Source organism: Pangasianodon hypophthalmus, chromosome 1 (assembly GCF_027358585.1).
Source record: "Pangasianodon hypophthalmus isolate fPanHyp1 chromosome 1, fPanHyp1.pri, whole genome shotgun sequence".
Lineage (NCBI taxonomy): Eukaryota > Metazoa > Chordata > Actinopteri > Siluriformes > Pangasiidae > Pangasianodon > Pangasianodon hypophthalmus.
The window spans coordinates 16,967,301-16,989,666 of NC_069710.1; the positions used below are offsets into that span (position 1 = coordinate 16,967,301).

The window sequence follows — 22,366 nt, forward strand, 5'->3', positions numbered from 1 at the left end:
TTTAACTGCAAACATGAGGAAGTGTATTAAATAGAAAGGATTTTTTACATAAAGAACAGAAAATTCACTTAAGGCTGACAGGGTACATTTGTCTTTTGCTTAAAACTATTGGTCCGCAATTCTATTAATTGATGCTATCAATACGCATTTTGTTTGCCAGGTGAATTTTATTAATATACACATATACACTGAAAGCTGAAAAGTGATGAAATAGTATACAGAACACTGTACACTCTTACAACGTCTTCTGTTAGTGGAGCTTCTAAGCATCTTAGCAATTTTTAGGAGATTTTTTTGTCTTGCAAGTTGCAAAATCTTTATAATAAAGCTTCAGTCTGGACCTTTTTTTTTTTTTTTTTACATTGTTACCTTAACCACCAGTATTTTGTAATCCATGATGCCAGTTCAGACTGTGTCACCATAATAAGGCCATATAAAGGGTTACATCTAGCTATCTGGACCTGGTTAATACTGGTGTAAGTGGATGTAGCCTTCAGGTTCTCATGAAATAGTCATTTCCTTCACTTTGAAGGTTGTTTTATGTAATGCATGAACAACCTCAAAATGTTTTCACTTCAAAATGTTCTGTCTTTGTGTTTTAGCAACTTATACTTTTTCTTCCAGCTTATTTAAAATTTTAAGGCAGTTGGTTACTGACATGTTCCTGGGTAAATGTGAATTCTTAAATTTGTGAATATGAATTTTGAGCACTGTTGACTTAATATAACTAAAATTCTAATTCTTTGAACTGCTATTTTTCGTAATCAATCTTATTTCTGATTTTGAGTTTCCAACACGTACCAACATGGTCCTTTATAGCATCCTAAAGGTTCCATATGGAGAAGATTTAAAAGAAGAAAAATAACCATTTAAAAATGTTTTGTATGACACCAAAAAGACAAAAAAAACCCTTTATTTGGTGTTATACAGAATAACCTTTGGTAAGAGGTTAATATATCACACCACAAGCACTAAACTATGTCAATTAAACTATGTCAATGCTAAACTATTTGCATTGATGCTTCCCTGTATTTTCCTAATTCATTAAGACAAACACACAAAAGGCGCAAGACATTCAATTTTGCTCATGGGAAAGACCTATTCTGCCACAGACCCTTTTAGTAAATCAGCTTAATCAGTCAGAAAAAGGACACTTTTGTTGCATCCTCCAGCTTAAAACCCGGACTCTGTTTATGGTTGCACTAGAGAACTGAATCTATGCAAAACCAGTACTGAAAGTCATGTGTAATCAAAAAAAACACCCACTTCCTGTCCGCAAGCACACACACGCAACTGACAATTTTTCTTTCTGTTATTGGGTGATGTAAGGAAACAGATGTAAAGTGGGGGATACAGTCACAAACCAAGTACAAATAGGGCAATTCTTTTTCATGTGTCACAGGAGCTCACTACCCTTCCATCACATCACTCATTTTCTTCTTCTTTATCATTCCCTCCATCCCTCTCTACCCGTACTTCACCAGTCTCTCTGTTCCCCTCCATCTATCTCCACTACAGAGAGCTGAGCATGAGAGATCAGCATGATGTTGAAGGAATGTCTTGAGGGGACAGGAGTTATTTTATTTTCCTTTTCTAACTGTGGAATGGAAAACATGTGTAACTCCATTAATGTCATTTCCTCTTCCTCATTCAGGAGATTACCATTAACCCTGTCATCTCTGAAAGAGAATGAGTGTGAGTGTGTCTGTATAAGTACATGCTCTTAGTCTGTGCAGTCCTTGTGGCTTATCTGAGGGGTAAAAGGGGTGACAGAGAAAAATCAATTGAAATGAGATTCAGATCGAGGGCTTGAGCTGTGCGCAATTCAATTAACAACAGGAGACATGCACCATGTTTCCAACACACGCTTCTAAAATGGATCTGGACAGTGGAAACCCACAGCCCACAACACAGCCCTGGCTGATATCCAGAGTTGGTTCTCATTTCCTTTTTTTACTTGAAGGGCAAGTAGGGTACAAAAGCATTAATAGGATGGTTTTGTTGAGGCATTAACACGGTGGCCCAAATTCATGGTGGCACAAATTTCAGAAAAAGCAACTCAACAATAACAATTATTATATACTGACACAGACAACTCTTGCTTGCAAAGCAGTATCAAGACCTTATCAAGTAAAATAAAAACAGTGTGATAAATCTGATTTATTAAAAGAAATCCATTAACTTCTTTTCATTTCATTCCATGCTGTACTATCCTCAAACTTCCCTTTAACTGGGTTTTAGCTAGATGTTATTCCTAGACCCTGACCTATTGAACTAGAATGAGGATACATTTTTGATAGTAACCATAAAGCACTTCCGTAAGTCATTCTAGATAAGGCTGTCTGCTAAATTCTGTAAATGTACATATAAATATATCATTTAAAACAGATCTAGCAGGATTCAGAGATCTATTTGCTGCAGGACCTTTGTCCTTGCAGAAGCTGCTTATACTGTACTTCCATCATTAAACCAGACTGGTGTCAGGTATAGATGGAGACAGATGCAAGTACAGGTTAATGTTTACTAAAAACACTATCAAACAATCCAAAAACACAATCGAAAGTCTAAAGTCAAAAAACACTAAGGTAAAACTAGGCAAAGCCAAAGAGCAAAGTAACAACATAAACAAAGTCAATAAACCAATCACAATCAAGAGCAGAACAGAAGGCTTGGTAACAACACTAGAAATGCTAGGGAAAGACTTCACAATGAGTGTGTGAAAGCCTGTGTTATTTATGGAGTGAGTGTTATGAACCACAAGTGAATGCAATCAGAAAACCAAGGGAAGGGAAATCCAGGTGAAAGTGTCATGTGATTGGTTTGCAGCATGCGTTGTGGGAAGTGAAGTTTGCGGCCAAAGTCGGTCATGACATGACAACTGGATAGAAACGTAAAAGCAGTGTTTAAAATTTATCAATGTATGTTGGATTTTATATAGATTTTTTTATACAGATTTAAAAAAAAAAAAAAAAAAAAAAAAAAAAACGTTTTGAAAGTTAACTCAAATTCATATTTGTCTTCTTTCTGTATCCGGACTGTACAATTAACAAAACAGTATTTGACCTTAATGGCCAACAGCTCCTTCATTCTGACCTGCTCTACACATTTATTGCTAAAATAGTGCTGTTTTAAGTATTTTAGTTTGGGTGATTTGCTGGTGAAGCTTGGCAAGATCACATTAATATTGACAATTTATCCAGTTTACATCTTAAGGAGATTTTATTATAAAGTTTAACACTGAGCATCTTAACAGAAGCCAGTGATAAGGTAAAAAAAGCAATAAAACAATGGATTAAAGTGCCGGATGCATGTGGCCTCATTTCTTTTGAGCAGTGATGTTCTGGTGGCTTTCTCTGTGGCCTGCTGGGGACACAGTCACATTGTTCACATTCCTCACTGCATGCACACATGCACACGCACACACACACACACACACACACACACACACAGAACAGGGCCCATGTACCAGCGCTTCCTCTGAGAGGATGCCAGATGATGACCAGTCCAATAGTCTTATCAATCCTCTCTACAGAGGCAATTTCATCTGAATGGTGCCCGGATATCTCCACGTCTATGTATAGCCCTGTGCTCTTTAAAAAGGGTGACTGATGCACATACATAGATATTGCGGGACAAAAGAAATACAGCCTTTGTGCATTATTAATAAACAGCAATGGCATATTTAATCTAGCAGTCACTGGTCTGCCAGAAATCAATGCCCTACCCGAACATTCTCTGTTCATTAAAAAATAATTCATATTGCTCACTAACTGCAACCAAAACACAGCTATTACGAAGGGAAATTCAAATCTGTTATGCTATCAGTGCAAGCAAATAGCAGCACCATTACCTAGCACAGCATATATCAAAATTTAAAACCATGAAATAAATAATCACAATAACTGTTGACTGTACATGTAGACACTTTCAAAAAGATCAAGAAAAATGACAAGACAACAAGAAATAAAACTGCTACTGAAGTATGGCTTTTCCAATTATTTGTACCAAAAGAAAGGCCAACAAAAATATAAAAAGGGAACAAACATCTCTTTCTGCCTAATATCAGGCACTGGAACTAGTAGGAGATTATATTATGTGGTACTAACATTTTGAATGCTGATAAAACCTGGTCTGTTCCTCCTAACCAGTGCCACCCTGAGGGAATGATAGAATCTGAAGGTAAGAGTAAAAACCCAACTGGACAAGCTAATTATTGTCCAGCAGACTCATGTATTATTGAATTTTTAATCCTATCCAAATGCCAGCAGACAGCTCAGAGCTGCACGGTTTGGGTGTCTAAAAAGAGCATGGGCATATTGAGTAACAAACTCCCGCTCTCGTTCACAAACCCTGCAACGTCTTGTCCTTTTCGTGTGCAGGTCAGGGGAACTGAATACTCTCCAGGGTCCCCTTTATGAAACAATTAGAAGATGAACAAAGCCTAGAAAAGAAAGGATGATGATATCTCTAACAAGTGATTAATTGCCCTCATTTCACTGCGTGCCTTTCAGTAGTTTGAATTTTCACGGATGACTGACATCCCTGTTGACAGATTTAGCAGAGCATAGCCAAGCTCATTTAGGTTAACTGGAGATAAATAAGGCTACATCAAATGCTTTCAGAAGCAAACACAGGGAAAAAAAGATGAATTTATTAAAAAGGTGGCCCAGATATAAATACGCTTTTCTCCAGCCTGTGGAATATGGTCATTCAATAAAAGTTATTTAGGAACCTTACAGTTTTGACACTACGTTCCACTTCACTGGCAGTCTATGAGCTAATGCAGTTGTCATGTCATGTCGTGTGTGTTAATCATCATACTTATTCAAAACCCATTGGACCAAACAAAACAAAAACAATGCACATAGTCAGGGGTAGCTGGTATAATGGGCTAGCAGGGCAATACTGTTTTTCAATAGCAAAAATACATCAGTATACTGTTAGGTTTCATTTTTTGCATCCATATCAGATTATTTGCTGTTAACAAATAAGCAGATTAGTTTGGACTTTTGTGGAATCAAGTGCAAAAGCACTACCAGTGGAGACAGAATGGTATAATGCAATTCTGGTTTGATTCCTCTGACCCTGGAGAAGTAGATTCATGCAACCGTTAGTGACAGTCACGTCACACGATTACACACACCCTAGATTTCATGTGCATTTGGGCTGATATTGTTCAGCCCATGTCACTGACACATCTGTAACACGTCATTAATCTCTAATGACATGGATTATTTACTCTATCATCCTTTTTCCCCCCAAAATCTGTTTGGAAGAGAAACCAAAAATAGATTGTCCAATTAAAGTATAAATTAAACATAAGGACAGATGACAAAACCGTAAGTTTAGTGTTTTTGGTTTGAACAAAAGGGTTACAACTTTTTTGTTTACCATGTTTGGTATTTGGAGGAAACACGGCATGAAGCCAGAAGGGTATTACACACATAATATATACATTTTAAAAAATTAAATAAAAAAATAGATCACTTAAACAAATGTAAAACACAAAAGCAGCTGCCTATCTGCATTTGTGTGTGTGTAAAATAGTTGCCCCACATAATGCTTATTATGCCATTGATGAGAACTCCTAATATAATGCATTGCTCAATCCTAATAAGGTCATTGTCAAGCTGCTGACAGATATTAGATTTCTGCTCTGTCATTTGATATCATGACCCGCCGTCACTGCACATAGTTTAAAAGAGGCACAGGCGTATTGAGTGACAAAGTGTTTCACATTCAGTAGCAGGCTATGTCCAGTCATCAGTATGATGCTTATGTATCATGATGAAGGCATATCCTTTACTTATCAGAGAAAGTTTCAACAGTTTATTCAGGCATTTACTAACCAGGAAAAATAATTATAAAATATTCATTTAAACAAACAAAAAAAAAAAAACATGGGCATGGTTGGACATTGTTGCCACCTCAAAGCTCCAGCATTCCCAGTTTACTTTGGATTTCAGGTTACTGTTAGATTACTGAGGAGTTTCATGTGTTCTTGTGTCTGTGTAGGTTTCCTCTGGGTTCTCTGGTTTAAACCTACCTCCCAAAAACATGCCCGTAGGTGGACTGGCTAATCTAGGCTACACTAAAAAAAATCACCCCCAGGTGTGTGTGTGTGAATGTGTGTATATACATGGTACCCTGCAATGGACTGGTGGACTATTCAGGTCCTGGTAACCTGTGTTCTCAGGATAGGTTATGTATCCACTGTGACGCTGACCAGGATAAAGCAGTTACTCAAGAGGAATGAATGAAAGACCAAACATAGTACATATGAATAATGTTGCATTAATGAATGATGGAGAGATAAAACTTCTAAATAAATATGTCAGGAATAACACATGACAGACAAAAACAAGTTGAACTCGATGCCAACTGGGATGTCTCCACCACCACCAAGTCTAGTTGTTCTTGTTGCTAATTTGTATGTCAGAAATACTCTTAAAATATATTTCAAACGTGAAAGAAGTTATTGAAGAAAAACTGTTTCAGACATTTGACCTTGCTGTGACCTTGACCTTGTTTGGATCAATACCAAAATATAATCAGTTCATCTGCTGGTTGCAATGACTATTCCATATTCCATCACTCAGTGGCAGAGGCACAAAAATCCATTCAGGAGTGAGGTAATGTGCTTCGCATCGGGGAGGTACCACCCCAAAATGGAAACTGCACAGTCTGGAGCGTGTTATTCCGCTTATACCACATCTGATGGTCAATCCTCCAGCTGTGGATGGCCCATAATATACTGTACTGTGCATGTATCTCACTTCCCCACCCATGTGATTTACAGATACTAAGAGTAGTTTCTGTAGTTTATCTCTGCATAACCTCATGGACTCACTGTAGTTTCCTCACCTCAATGATTGCATGCTGCTTCAGCACTGCATGTAGCACTCGCCTGCCGTCCGTCCACCTCTGTATTGAGCACCATGCTGTTTCTTTCAGGCTGCTGCTGTGTGAATGTCCTTGCCTGTTTTGTGCCTGTCAATAGATGATGTGGTCAGTGATAACCCCCCACTACTATGTTTGTCCAATAGAATGAGGTGGATGTTGATGAGGACACCTTGTCCTTGTTCATTTGAATCATGAATTATCTTTCTCCACCTTTGAAAGACCTTGGCAGTCATGCTAATGAGGCCGTGTTTTCACAGGGAATCTACCGTATCACCAAAGTAATTGAGTGCCCAGTCAGAGGAAATGTTTATAATGAGAAACAGGTGTGAGCTTATATGTGTGTGTATGTGTGTTTTACCAGGAGAGATTTACTCCAGTCCTCATCACATGCATGGCTAACATGGTGACACTACATTTAAGTAGACGTCATGCAGATAAATGATTCTGCTCCGACCATCATCAGTGCGTCAAGTGGATAGTTAAATGCACTCTGAGTCTGAGTACAACCCCAAAAAGCCAGCCAATTGATTTTTGATTTTCAACCACTGGTGAGTGAAAAAACAGGCTGTGAATGCTCAATTGTGCAAACCATGAACAAAGAATGTTCACACACACACACATACACACACCTCCCACTGTTTTCAGTTTCGTTCTGGACCTAAAGTTGCTGGATCTAGAGCTAAAAGGAGTATCAGACTGATCTTTAATTGAGGTCATTGTTAAGGCTAGAGGCTACACAGTGACCATTAGTGCTGCAATTTCACAGGATGTGAATCACAAAGGTTTATCTAAGGACATTGTGGCACAAATCATCACTGAATAACAGGTGGTCAAGCATGACTAATGTTTTCATCACCCACCATCTTATATGCAAATGTTTAAAATAATAGCTATAGTATATTCAAGACAAGGAAATACACTGGGCATAGGAATATACTAAGACAACAAATGGGAAAATAATTCATTTAAGTAAATAAATAATTGAATTAAATTCCTTTGTTAATTGATGTAATATGTTGAGAGTATCAGTGTATAACACACACACACACAGGCACACACAAGGCACTGAAGGTTACTCAGTTCTACATAATATTGGCATTCTCAGTATAGAGTAGTACAGTATTATTAGAATCCAATCTCATCACTGATCCTGAAAACCTTATCTGACAATCAAATGGAAGCACAAAGAATTACTGTGTGTGTCCAAGCACAGCTCAAATATTATACAGTATCAGTTTTAGGAATGGGTTAAATACACAGTGTACTGGGATAACATTATTACATCACTGATTTATGCAATTTCTATCATAATTCCAACACACTAAAGAGCATGGAAGAAGTCTATTAGTATAAATCCCCTGTAATCTGTCTTATGTGTGCTCAACTTGGCTTAAATCCACACCCAAAGCCCAGCTAGCCCACTATATTGGTTACGCGATACAATGGCTCAGTCTGGCTGTATGCTCTGTCCCTGGGAGTAGGCCTGGCCTTTACACGCTCACTCAATCCAAACCTCTGCTTTCCCTCTGCTCATTTTCCCCAGGGTGATGGCAGTCAACTGGAAAATTAGGTTTCTCCACTAAAATAAGCCTGGCCTGCCACAGTCCTATCAGGGAGCTGGCAAAAGGTTCTGCTAAGAGAGAGACGATAATCAAGAGAAAATCCGCAGAGCGCAAGAACATTAACGCCAAGCCATTTGGGTGAAATGAGAATTCTACACCCACCTGTATGAACGTTTATGTGCTCCTGTTGAAGATTTGTGTGCCTTCAGATTGGGAAGTGGGGAAAAAAAGCAAAGGTCAAATCATCCATAAGTTAGCAAAGAGAGCTATCTGAAGGAATGAGAGCTGCCTGGTAATGACAGACCTAACATTGAAAGACTATTCTGACTCCATTCTGACACCATGCTGTTGTGAATATTTCCATATACACGAGAAATGGATTTTATATATTTCTTCATTTATTTTTTATTTTCTCCAGATTCCATGCATTGCAATACAATAACACTGTGTCTTATCTCAAGACAGCACCATCTGTCTGCATGGCCAATGCTTCTAATATAATGTATGAATTCTGCTATAGCACAGCAGTGTTATCTCAAAGAACTCACAAAATGTGCTCGCCTTTCTGGCTTATATGATGTGTAAACGCCAAAAGATACATGCCATAGAAACCTTCAGGCAACAACCCATACATCCACTATAGGAGAGATTGCTTCAGATAGTGCTGTTTCTGATGAGCATTCAAAAGCCACAGACTGCCAAATGCATCACATCTGAATTTACGTACAGAAACCACAGTTCCATTTCAACACATGTTCAGAGAGAGCTGTGGGTTTTCTATGTGTAAAGAATTCTATTGATAGCAATGTGAAACGGAAAAAAAATGATTATATGTAAGATAAAATAAATAGTAATTAGACTTTTGAAAAAATAAAATTCCTTATTCTGCAATGAATAAAGAGAGATCTTTTGCAGAAATTGAGATCTTCTGTGCTGTCAGCATCAGTGAGTGTCCCCTTCTGTAAAATTGTTATACTACATGTGATGGACAACCCAATGTTTGAAGATCATGATGGGACTACCATTTAGGATTTTTACATAAAGTCTTAATATCTCATCATAATATCTTGGCAAATGACAGGGGGTTGGATAGATGGCTCATATTATCTGTAGAAGAAGTTACCAAGACAATCTAATGTTTTTTTTTTTTTGTTTTTTTTTGAAAACCATCCAGAAAGCTACAGTATATTGTCACAAGTTCCAACACACACTTTGACTAAAATAGCATGAAAAACATGCATACATATCTGGATATCCACCTACAGGCAAGCAAATGCCAAATCTTTGAAGACGGACTCAGTGGTTTACCAGGTTGCAGTTTACACTAAAGGTGTTGGAGAACTGGTTTCCTTTTTTTTTTTTTTTGAGTTTCACTTACTTTAATCTTTTATTTTATTGTATGACCTGAAATGTATGAAATACATTTGTATGAAATGTTTCTATATCTTAATTTGAAGGTTTACCTTTGCATTACTAAGAGATATACAGGATGTGGGTCCCACTTTTGCATTGAATAGCAGTGTCTGTGGTGTGACATCACCATTCCTATATAGACACTCTAAGAAAGGTCGTCTGGATTCCTGACAATATCTTCATGAAAGCAATCCCCTGGTACAGTCCTCATCTTTACAACTTTTTTTCTTCTTCTCTGAGCTGCCTCTCATCCTCTATCTCTAAACTCTTACAAATGTGTTGGGGTAAAATCCCAAAGCCCCTGATGGTCTCCTCCATCTTTTCATTCTGTTGAAAGACAAGCTTTGGGTCCCTGCTGATGTGACATTTGTGTATGTTCTCACTGAGATGCTTTTACTGTGTAAATGATGTTTGACTGTGTGTGCTGAGGTTACAACCTGAGAGACTGGAGAAAGGTTGGATAGCATTCTTTCAACCATGCTGTTTGGAGCCACAGGGTTATGATATATTGCAAAAGGGAGGGGAATAAACAGAGAATATGTAGCACACAGTTCATCTTTCTCCTCTTTGCAGTGGGGCTTGTGGTAGTGATGACAGGCTAACACAGCTTAGCCCTAACACCTAAAAAAATAACTGCTTTTCTTCCTCTCACTTTCACTGCACTGCTCTTTAGTAAGGCAGGCTTGCTCCCCAGTGCCCCTTTACAAGTGCCTCCACATGCACAATGAAGTGCTAATAGAACATTATAGAGTTCACTGGAGCGCTGTTTATGGCCGGGTATTTATAGCAAGCCGAGTGGCACATTGACGTCAGATCTAATGCCACTGTGTTGCAGGCAGGCAGAAACGCGTCTCTCATGTGTACCCCTTTACTGTCTCACTTAGACTGATTGATGATAATCTTCCCCTTGGATCATCCACTACTGTCTGCTGAAACATAACTGCATTAGAACCGCAGACAGGTTCCAGAGAGAGACAGATATTATATGCATGATGGGAAATTCAAGCTTTCGCAAAAAAGGATTTCTTACATTCCTTGAGTAACTTGAAATGATAGAAAATATGAATGTGTTATGAATTCTAATATTATACATTCAAATGGCTGGTATTAAAGGGGGAAATTATGTTATTTTCATAAAATAGATTAGCACTTATAACTTTCACAGTAACACAATGCAGACTCAGTGTAAAAGGGTAATTGTAGCTGCTCTCTATGAAGCAATGTAACTAGCCACAGAAATTAAAAAGATTAAATAATGGAGCAACAGCAGAATAAAAAACCGATATGTCTGCATTTTGTGGAGACCTTACATGTTTACCTTACACAAATGGTCTGCGTGCATGATGCAGCTTGCTATAACTCTTGCTCCCTCTCTGTCACTTCAGCGTGGATGAGAGAGAGGATTATACACTCAGAGCACTGCTATCCATTATTCAGTCTCTTCAGTCTCTTTATCGTGCATTCCCTGCCTATCAAATAGCATGGATAACATAAGCTTAAACTAAAATTCACAAATGTTCTCAGTCCTGGTCTGGTAAGTATGCTAAGTTGTTTTTCCCCCAAATGTTATTCACATTTTCATATATAATCTCAAGAGCCTGAAAGATACACATACAATCAAGCACACAAACACACACACACAAGCACATGCACATGAAGACACATTTTCTTGGCAGAAAGTGTTTTCTAATCACCAGAAGACTTGGAAAGGTCATGAAAAATAATTAAGCTTTCAAAGCATCTTTTAGTCACAGAAATACCGAGTGCCATTTCATCTGCAACATTTAAATATCAATCTCTTACACACACACACACATGCACACACACCAGGTTATATTGTGTAGCATAAAATAAGAACGTAACCTGGAAAGCTGCTCTGTGACAATGTCTGTTAAAAGTGTTATAAAAATAAAATGAATTTTAAGTCAAATCAAATAACTGATGCTATGACTGCTCCTGCTTGCTGGTCCTCTGCCTGGAGAATGAACATTTCCTTGGTCAACTAACAGCAGTCATGAGCTGATGATGAATCAATTGCAGTCATCATTACAGTCTACCTAAAACAAATGTATTTTTTTTTTCCGTCTTAGTATTCTGCTTGTCCAGATTTTATGCATTCACATTAAAAAGGTACCACAGTTAACTCTAACCACACAGAGTGGGAACACACACTCACTATGTATGATGTAAATGTTTGATAGCAATTAAAAGATGATAAATAAAGGAAAGCAAAACACTGATACAGGCATAACTAGAGCCATAGCAGGCTAGCTCTGCAAGCTGGGACTGTTAAGATAAGTCAAGACACTGGCTGCCATGTGAAGTTTACTGGAGATCCTGTTAGATATTACATACCGGAAGGTGTTTTGGCACTAATATTCGAAGCGAGAATTATTAAATTTTGTCTGGCTGACTCTGGAATGTGGGCATAGATTTGAATGATGACAGAGTTTGGAATATAGACAAATACCTTTGAGGTCTGGGCACTCTGAGTCAGAAATGGATCGAGATAACATCTAGAAACTGAGGCTGTACTAACTAAACACTGGAACATCCTGGCTTGAGGGACATAAAGATGATTATATACACCATTCCCATGCTGAGGAACACCAGCTTGTACTGTAGGTTGGTTCATGCAGCAGCACAGATCTAGGCATTAACAATGGTTACTGTTCATAACTGTTGCTTTTTCTCCACTCTACACAGATCCATATTGCTGGCTGTATCCATTAGCCAGAGTAATGGTGTTTACCAAAAATAAAAGTAATAAAAGAAAACAAAACTGATGAAATACACAGACACTATCAGACAACATCAGTAGGAGGGATTACAGCAATACTGTATAATGTACAATAATAGTGTCTAACATGGCGTATTTACATAATGTGTTGTAGTATGGTACACAGTATGTAAGAATTATCATTTGATATAGTACACTTTCATGTGACTTCTTTTTAATCAAATTCATTTGTACATGCAAGTACCTCTGAGTTACCACTGCTTACTTTTGTGCAGTGGATTTTCAAGTTCTGTGATTAAAAATGTGATAAAGGATGGTGTTGGAAAAAAAAAATTCTGCATATGGCAGAAATAAGCTCAAAAACCACTTTATTCTTTATTTGGGAACATACACTCACTGAGCACTTTATTAGGAACACCTGTACACCTACTCATTCATGCAATTATCTAATCAGCTAATCGTATGGCAGCAGTGCAATGCATAAAATCATGCACATACGGGCCAGCAGCTTTGGGTAATGTTCACGTCAACCATCAGAATGGAGGAAAAATGTGATCTCAGTGATTTTGACCATGGCATGATTGTTGGTGCCAGACAGGCTGGTTTGAGTATTTCTGTAACTGCTGATCTCCTGGGATTTTCATGCACAACAGTCTGTAGAGTTTACTCAGAATGGTGCAATAAAGAAAAAAGATCCAGTGAGCAGAAGGTCTGCGGACAGAAACGCTTTGTTGATGAGAGAGGTCAATGGAGAATGGCCAGACTGGTTCAGGCTGACAGAAACGCTACAGTAACTCAGATAACCACTCTGTACAACTGTGGTGAGCAGAAAAGCATCTCAAAATGCACAACATGTCGAACCCTGAGAGGGATGGGACACGACAACAGAAGACCATGTCGGATCAGTCACTGGATCTGAACCCAATAGAGCACATTTGGGATGCGGTAGAACGGGAGATTCGTAGCATGAAAGTGCACCTGAAAAATCTGCAGGAATTGTGTGATGCAGTCATGTCAACATGGACCAGAATCTCAAAGGAATGTTTCCACCATCTTGTGGAATCCATGCCACGAAGAATTTTGACTGTTTTAGTATTAGTATAGCGTTCCTAATAAAGTAACAGTAACAGTAACAAGCTATCTAGCAGAACAGAAATCATCTGTATGAAGTATTATCATGGTCTGCTGAGCATCTGAAGAAAAATATAAATATAAAATGGATTAATTTGTTAAATATTAATTGTTAAAGCCATGAGACTGATTAAAAACTAGCAAACTAGCATTGTATTTGGCTTTTGCTAATAGTTGTCTGTTAGCATTTGACTGTTCACATGGGCTTATTAGCTAGGATATATTTACAAAATATACAACTTTTACACATTTTATTTATATTTTATTTATATTTTTTTTAAAAGAAATGGCTGTGTTGCCATGTGTGATGTAGGACGACATGAAAATAGCTACGTTATGTTATTCACATACCACACACACAGTATGCAGTATGTTATTCACATACTGCATACTGTGTGTGGTCTAGTATGACTAGTAGGTACAGTATGCCTTGAATACACGCTTGGCAAAACTGCACATGAAACCAAAGTGACTATACCTAAAGAAAGTTATTACATAGATACACAGATAGCCTGCAATAAAAAGAAATGGAGCAGGGTGAAACAATTGGCTGTAGTTATGGCAACTGTAAACTGCATAATTGCATTAAAGAAAGTGGGTGGTAGCTCAGTTGAATTTACCATAAGCAGTGGTCTTGGTAACCGATACACAGAGATGTATTAAATGGCTGATTATTATTTGTTTCACTGTGTAGCAATTATTGTCAATGGTACACACCTAAAGCAACATAGAATATCTAATGAAATTGCTAGAGAAACCTTGGCAGCATTTTACCATAGAACATACACAGCAATCAGGTCATGCTCATATGGACTTAAAGTCTCATTGATCTGTTCAGTCAATACTCTCCAATCAACACCTGCCAGCTGTTCCACTAAGCTCTAAGCACTTACAAAGAGGCGTTCACACACAAACATTTAGTGAGTTCACAAACAGTGTACTTCGATTGCTATAATCCTAGCATGCTCAATGTAGCATGTCCATTGACCCACAACAGCCATGTCTGTAAACACAATGTGGACAGCCTAATTTTTTTTCAGTTTGACCCTATTTAAAGAGGCAGCATTCACAAACACCGGGTGTATGTTCTCAAAACATTAGGTCATTCTGGCCAGTCAGATTCAAAGCAATGAATAGACATAGGGTTGCACCATTAGCCCCCTTTTAATCAACAGCCACTTATTCTGCAGCATGGACCTGTGTCGCTGAGATGGAAGAACAGTAAGAATAAAAGACTGTAACATCTTCCAAACCTGATTGCAGTCTTCTCCATGGCATCAGGACTGTCTACAGCAGGCAACTCATCAGAGAGGATCTCCTCAGGACTGCGTGGGTCAATTAATATCCCTCTCTTGTCTTTGTCCCTGATCCCAATGCCCGCTGTTATAGCATTCCACAAGGCATTTTGGGACTTGGAGCCTGCAATCAACAGAGGGTACAAGATCAGGAAGGTACAACAGAGAGCAATTAATTAGAAAGCTATAATAACAATAAAGTTGTCTGACTGTAACTTTTATACATGGTATATACAAATGTGTGTTTTGCAAAGCCAAAAAAATACAATTCTGCATTTGTTTGTTTGTTTACAATATGTTCACCAAAAAAAAAAAAAAACTGCTATGGACTCCCACTGAAATGACAGTTGTAGATTTATATCTCCCCCTGCCGTTCAATCTGTGCTGGTAGAACTGCTGCTCCACTAGTGAGGAATTCATGAATTCCTCTTTCTAAAGAAAGAGCATTGGTGATGCTGGCTAATGCTGCCATCTAGCCTACTTGCTACACATATACATGTTGAAAGCCATTCACTGTGCATTAGGTTCACGTTTGTCACAAATAACATGGGGCAATAAGGGGATTAGCAAATGGGTAGTGAAAATTAAATGGAAAACTGAATACCACTCATCATTCAGGGTGTTTGATCATAATGTCAGCAATACATAATATAAACATAGATGTATTCAGATTATAAAAGCCTATTATATTACTATATATGGAATACATAACAGGGTGTGCTGTTATAATCAGTGACAATGATTAAAACGTGATGTGGCCTAACACGAAGCAGAGATGTTAACACTCCAAATTTGATTATTTCCAGTACATGTTAAAGTGTTTCTTTCCTGTTACAGCACAGTATATAGTGTATAGTTACATCTACATGTTATGGAACATCCTGTTACTGCATATGTTATTGCAGCTATATAAACAATTGCTCCCTCTCCAGCATCTGTTTTCTCTTTTTATGGGCCAAAAAATCTTGAACAAACAGCTTTGTCTTTGAATTTTGTCAAAGCTCTCACACTGGTGACTCCTTCCATAAATGTTATAAATAATGTCTCCTTGCAGAAAGTTTCACCATATCAACAATATGTTTTGTTTTTTTTTTGGTTACTTAACAACATCTTCTTAAATCTATTTATTACTAGCATTAGATTATGTGGCACTTCCTCCATACAAGTCCCCATGAATTAGCTGTTACTATCACATATTAGAACAAAATTAGTGATTTGCCTTGAAGCTGAACTACTGTCAGAGCCATGTTGTTATAGAAAATTTATCAACACATTCTGATCAATCAGATTCAAGTTTTCAGTATATTTATTTTAAAAGCTCTATTATGCACATCTTTTGTACTATAGTGTCTAATGATATCATATTCAGACTGTTATAGTGTAGATACTCACGTGCAAAGCGGGCCAGAGGCCTGGGGTGGCTTTCTCCTGTTTCATTTGCGACTGCAATTCAAAAGAGTGACAGAAGGATAAGCACACACCTTGAGGAAAGCATATAAAAACATACTATGTGTAAGTTCCAATAGATGTAATAAATGTACTGTATATATATATATATATATATATAATGATATACAATTTTTATTTGTGTGAAATATTTTAGATTTATGAGAATAATGATTTTGCACAATTTTTGGTCATCAAATTTTAGTAGTTTGGTAGTTTTCCTTACATTGCTAAAAAAGAATAGAAGTTTTAAGAACACCAGTTAGAATTATGCAAATTGCACACCAAACTCCTTAGGGAAGCACATCATAGTTTGGTGAGTTACTAAGTAAACATGGGTAGTCTAGCCTGTGCTTTTTCAGACTTTATTGATTTTATTTACAAAAATAAGGAATGTTACCTTACATAGATGAAAACTACTTTAAAATAGTTACTTAACGTGCTTGTTATGTGTAAAATTTTAAATACAGACATAAAGTAATCAGCTGGCTTAGGGAATTGTTTATGTGTGAATTGTATTACTAAATGATGAATTTAATGTCACTCATGGTTCCAATTTTGGAATGGTTTTGGAAAGGTTCCATTACATTTCATGTAACATAGTGAATCATAATAAAAAGGAAAAATTAGAAAAAAAATGAATAGACAGTATGTAAATGAAAATATTCTGGGTTATTTTTTGCTTGTTTTTGAATAAATATTCACATATTAACACTCTTGAAAGATAGTATATTTAACCATGACATGAGTGATTGGATATTAGCCTCTTGTTTAGTTGAGCTTAAATTGTTCTGATTATATTCAAAGTAATGCATCACACACTTTAGTAAAATGTAAACCAGGATAATTTAACACCAGCACTTTTGCCTGGTGGGAAGTTTTAACTCTCTGACCTCTGTGTGATGAATGAAACATACAACCTAGGTATGAAGGATATCACTACATATGAATATATATTTTTCGAAGGAAAGAAATGGTAGTTTGATGTTGTTCAAGCTGTCAGTAGTGAATGGAATAAAATGAAAGTGCTGTGATGCAGTGCTGCTCTTTTTCCAACATGTCCTTTGGGACTTTTCAAAAAGTAAAGGTGAAGGGAGATTATTGTTTGGTTGTGAAGACAGTCTTTAGGGAGGGATGTGTGTGGGTGGGTGTCAAGATGGAAAATAAGAGAACATCAGTAAGTGGCCTCTGTGGATTTTGAGCTGAGGGAACTGGCTTGGCTCTGAGAGAGAACACTGAGATGAAGCAATGAGGTATAATTTAAGCCTGCACAGCTCTGCAGGCTATCAACAGTTTAGTGGACATGTGCTCTATGTGAGTATGTGACGTGTATTTTTCTTAAAAGTCCTGCTGGTTACAAGAAAGTCTTTATGTTTATGGTGTCAGGCAGCACAGGTCTCAAATGATATTGGTTTAAATGCTATGCAGAGGCTCAGCGTGGGTCAAAAGGAACACTCATGGAAGTGTTATTTACACAGAGGGGGAAAGTGGGCTGGTCATTACATTATAAAAATACCAGCTGACATAAGAAATAAGCAAGCAAAATTATTTACAAACCACAATTAAATGTAACCAACAATTAAAGTAAACAATCATGTTTTGTTGATATTGGATTTATTTCTCAAAGCCCCCAAACCTGCGCTTATGCAAATAATACTAATAATTTATTTTTTCCCTATAAATTAAACGAATATTCCTATGATGGCCTTGACTGACTGTGTATTGACGTCTGCAATGAATAATGATAACTTGATCAACAGAAGCTCTAATACACACGTTGAGTTTACACACTTGAGTCCAGCCTCACACATGTATGCATTGCAAAATGTATGTAAGAATTCTGAAGGCTGTGTTCACTAAATGCATTTAGTGTCAAAGGAATAAAGAAGGATTTACAGTTTGGCCCACACTGTTGTGCTTACTATGTGAAGAATGTTGAAAAAGTGAACTTTGGAGTGATAATGCTTATTAGCAAAATCGGAAGTTGCTCATCTTGGTATGAGACCTCAGAATTATCTATTCTGCATGTACTGAATTTGTGCAGCCCAGAGACGCATCTCAGTTATCTACTATTCAAACGTTGAACTTAAGTCTTAACTTTGAACTGTCTGCTAATTTGATTTGGACAATACACAAAAAACAATGCAATGCTATTTGACTTTTAGCATTTTAGCCCTTTAGCCTTTTAGATTAACATAATTAAGGCAAGTGCTTTTTTTAAAGGAGGTAGCCTAGATGCTCTGATAGCACTATACTAGAAAAAAAACTAGCAAAATCAGAGAGGTGACCTTCATGAAGGTAATTTCAATAATCTGAATTGGGCACCCAAAAATATGCACCTGTCTAGCACTAGTCTGATTACAGGTAACTTTCCATACATATGTACTGACCACTATAAAGTATATATAACACTACATAAGTGGTGACCACTGTAAAGTTCTTAATTTACATTCAACATCCACTTTAATAGGAACACTTGTACACCTGCACATTCATGCAATTATCCAGTCAGCTAATCATGTGGCAGCAGTGCAATGCACAGAACCATGCACTGATTTTCAATTCAATTCAATTCAATTCAGTTTTGTTTGTGTAGTACTTTTAACAATGGACATTGTCACAAAGCAGCTTTACAGAAATATATAAATTCAGGATATAAATGTAAAATTTATGAATTTATTCCTAATCAACAAGCCAGAGGTGATGGTGGCAAGGAAAAACTCCCTGAGACGATATGAGGAAGAACCCTTGAGAGATTTCCTTATGCACTGCAATCAGAATGCACACACATCGAACCTTGAGGTGGAACCGCTACAACAGCAGAAGACCATTTCACTCCTGTCAGACAACAGGAACAGGAATCTGAGGCTACAATGGGCACAGGCTCACCAAAAATGAACAGTTGAAGGTCCAACCTTCAAAAGACCAGACAACATTTTTCAACTGTTCAGTTTCAGTGATCCTGTGTCCACTGTAGCCTTAGATTCCTGTTCTTGGCTGACTGAAGGGGTCTTCTGCTGTTGTATCACCTCAAGGTTCTTTTTTGTGTTCCGAGATGCTTTTCTGCTCACCACATTTGTAAAGAGTGGTTGTTTGTGTTACCATAGCCTTCCTATCAGCTCAAACCAGGCTGGCCATTCTCCTCTCTCCTCTCTCATCAGCAAGTTTCCCCCTGCAGAGCTGCCACTCTATTTTTTTTCCCCGCACTATTCAGTGTAAACTCTATATATTCAAAGCAACCCATCTGGCACCAACAACAAGGCCAAAGTCAAAGACATAGTCACTGAGATTACATTTTTTCCCATTCTGATGGTTGATGTGAACATTCACTGAAGCTCTTGACTTGTATTTGCATGATTTTATGCACTGAGCTACTGCCACATAATTGGCTGATTGGATTATTACATCCAATGTAATAGCAATATACAATGTAATGAGCATGGGTATAGGTGTTCCTATTAAAGTGGCCAGTAAGTGTATATGTAGTATTTGTAGTGGATCATAGTTGTGACTACAAGAGAAAAATGCAACACACAGACAGGTGAATGAAACCAAAGGATTGAAGAAGGGAGGGATAAAGAGAGACTGAACGACCACACTGGTAAGTAGGGACATGCACTCCATTGTGGCAGATGGATAATAAAGAGGGATCAGAGGTCTTCAGAAGAGGACTCTTTTAGCTCAGTCAGTAGGTAGAGTCTGTACTGTGCTCAATGTGTGTGTCCTCAGGAGTAGGAAGAGGCCACTTCATTAGTGATAATGATTCCCCCCCAGCTACTGAGACTACTCCAGTAATGACATGACGACTGAGGGTCTCCCACTGAGGGACAGACACACATCTTACTCTCCTCCTCCAGCCCATTTCTTTTTTTCTCTATCTCTCTAGTGACCTCCTGTACCTGATTCTGATTAGCCAACAGGTACTCTAATGAGCTCTCTGCTGGGTCGTCCCCCCCCCAGCACACACACACACACACACACACATGAATGCACGGCAGGGGATGAGACTGACTTGTTTGTTACAAAGCGACAGAAATCACTGTGTAATGATGACATCACCCCCTCCCCCCCCTTTGGTGGCCATGGAGACATTAATCACAAAGGTAACTGAATGGTACAGGAAGGTCCTCAGAGGAAGTGTCTTATCTGCTGAAGAGCACATCTGCACTCCATCAAAACCTCACAGACAACTGCAACATTATTTGGATGTAAACCATGGTAAAATTGTGCAGAGCTTTTTTAGCCCTTTTGGCTGCCTTTATAAAGACTGATTGTCGACTGTAACATAAGCGGTGCCACTTGACCTTTGTAAGGCTGTAATTACCACCATTGCATGTTCTCTGAAAACAACTGTCATGTCATTTTGCCACTTCGCCTGTATTGTTCTGTGCCTGCTTCCATACAAATGCAAGATACTGTGACTCATTTCACATAAAAACAGGGCTATTATGTAATCTAATTCTATTCAGCACGAGTATGAGAAATTTTTAACATTCAAAAGATAGAAGTCTTAAATAACACAAATGTAAACTTCAATGAAATCCAACTGTTATCATCAGATCCAAAGAGAAAAAAGCTTTAAAAAGCATTAATTGTTAGGATGCTGTTGAATAAAGTTTGGAAAATATTTAAACAACATTACTTACATAAGTATTTTTAGTAGAGACACAAAACCCCTCATAAGCATTCACTGTATTACTTTCCACAATGTTGGTTCTTGTTTTATTCACCATTTTACTGACACATTAACACAAAAAGACTTCTTTGAACGCTTCATAAACAAATATCTGCTATTTTTGTATTTCAGATATTAACACAGAAATAGTTATTACTCTTAACTGCAAAGATTTAAATCAGAATACACTAAGCAAACAGCCAGTAATGAGATTAAAATAAGAAGTTGTTTTACACAGCCACAACCCCACATGGTTCCTTCCACTCTTACCTATCGTGAAGCTGAACCCGTCAATGCTGAACGTGGCACTCCGGCATTTTTTAAATCCTTGTTTTTTGGAGCTGGGCTCTGTCATCTTGCTTTAATAGATAGTTCTTTGCTTGTTGTCAGTCTTCTGCAAGTGTCCCTTGAAGATAGACGTGGTGTATGTTTGGAGAGTATGAACAACTTGCTCTCTTGGTCCAGAGGAACATGTGGTGGTTTTGTGTGTGTGTGTGTGTGTGTGTGTGTGTGTGTCAGGGTGATCAGGATGAAGAAATAGAAGTTTTGGGAAGCAGGTGGGCTGCCCCCTCTGCAGTACCCTTATGAGAGCTCTAAAGTCCTGACCGCATCCCAGGCCTGCTCATTTGCCAGTGCACAGAGAAAGACTGACACAGAGCTCCCTCTCTCGCTCTCTCTGTCTCTCCTACTCTCTATCCCTCCCTTTCTGAGATCCTCCCCACTTCTCAGCTCTCACAGCACACGATAAACACTCTCTCTCCACCTTGATTGTTAACCCACTCACTCAAGTGTTAATACATTAGCACCAGTGATTCTGACTTTGGCACCTGACAACTTAACTCTGCTGTGCTGTTTTATAAATTCATTCATGTCTTTAATACAATGTAGTCACTGTGAGTTCAACAGGCTGTGAGTGGGTGCGCATGGTAGTGTGCACATACAGTAAAGCTAAAGTGAATATCATGCATCCACACAACTGTTTCAATGACACAGCTACAATATTATTCCCTAGTTGATATTTCACCAAAATATTTACTCGTCCTCACGGCTCACATTAGGCTAATGGATCTGAGGGGGTTTAAGTAGCACCAAAAAAAGTGAATGAGATGGAAAAGGACAGCTTTGATATTATACAAGCTGGCGTTCTGTAAAGTAGTTTCACAGTAGTGTGAGTCCGTTGCACATAATTACAGAGATGATT

At 37.9% G+C, this 22,366-nt stretch overlaps 1 protein-coding gene across 4 annotated transcripts in view; it reads right to left on the bottom strand.

Moving 5' to 3' along the window:
* pde1ca (phosphodiesterase 1C, calmodulin-dependent a) overlaps window positions 1-21,801 on the bottom strand; it is a 73,953-nt gene extending 52,152 nt beyond the window's left edge. For all 4 annotated transcript variants that reach the window (XM_053234304.1, XM_053234300.1, XM_053234312.1 and 1 more), the window contains exons 1-3: window positions 21,436-21,801; window positions 16,437-16,487; window positions 15,003-15,168 (exon numbers count right to left, since the gene is read on the bottom strand). In XM_053234304.1, coding sequence (XP_053090279.1) covers window positions 15,003-15,168; window positions 16,437-16,487; window positions 21,436-21,520 — 302 coding nt within the window. In that variant the 5' untranslated portion in view covers window positions 21,521-21,801. The remainder of the gene's footprint in view (window positions 1-15,002; window positions 15,169-16,436; window positions 16,488-21,435) is intronic.
* Between the last annotated feature and the right edge of the window lie 565 nt (window positions 21,802-22,366).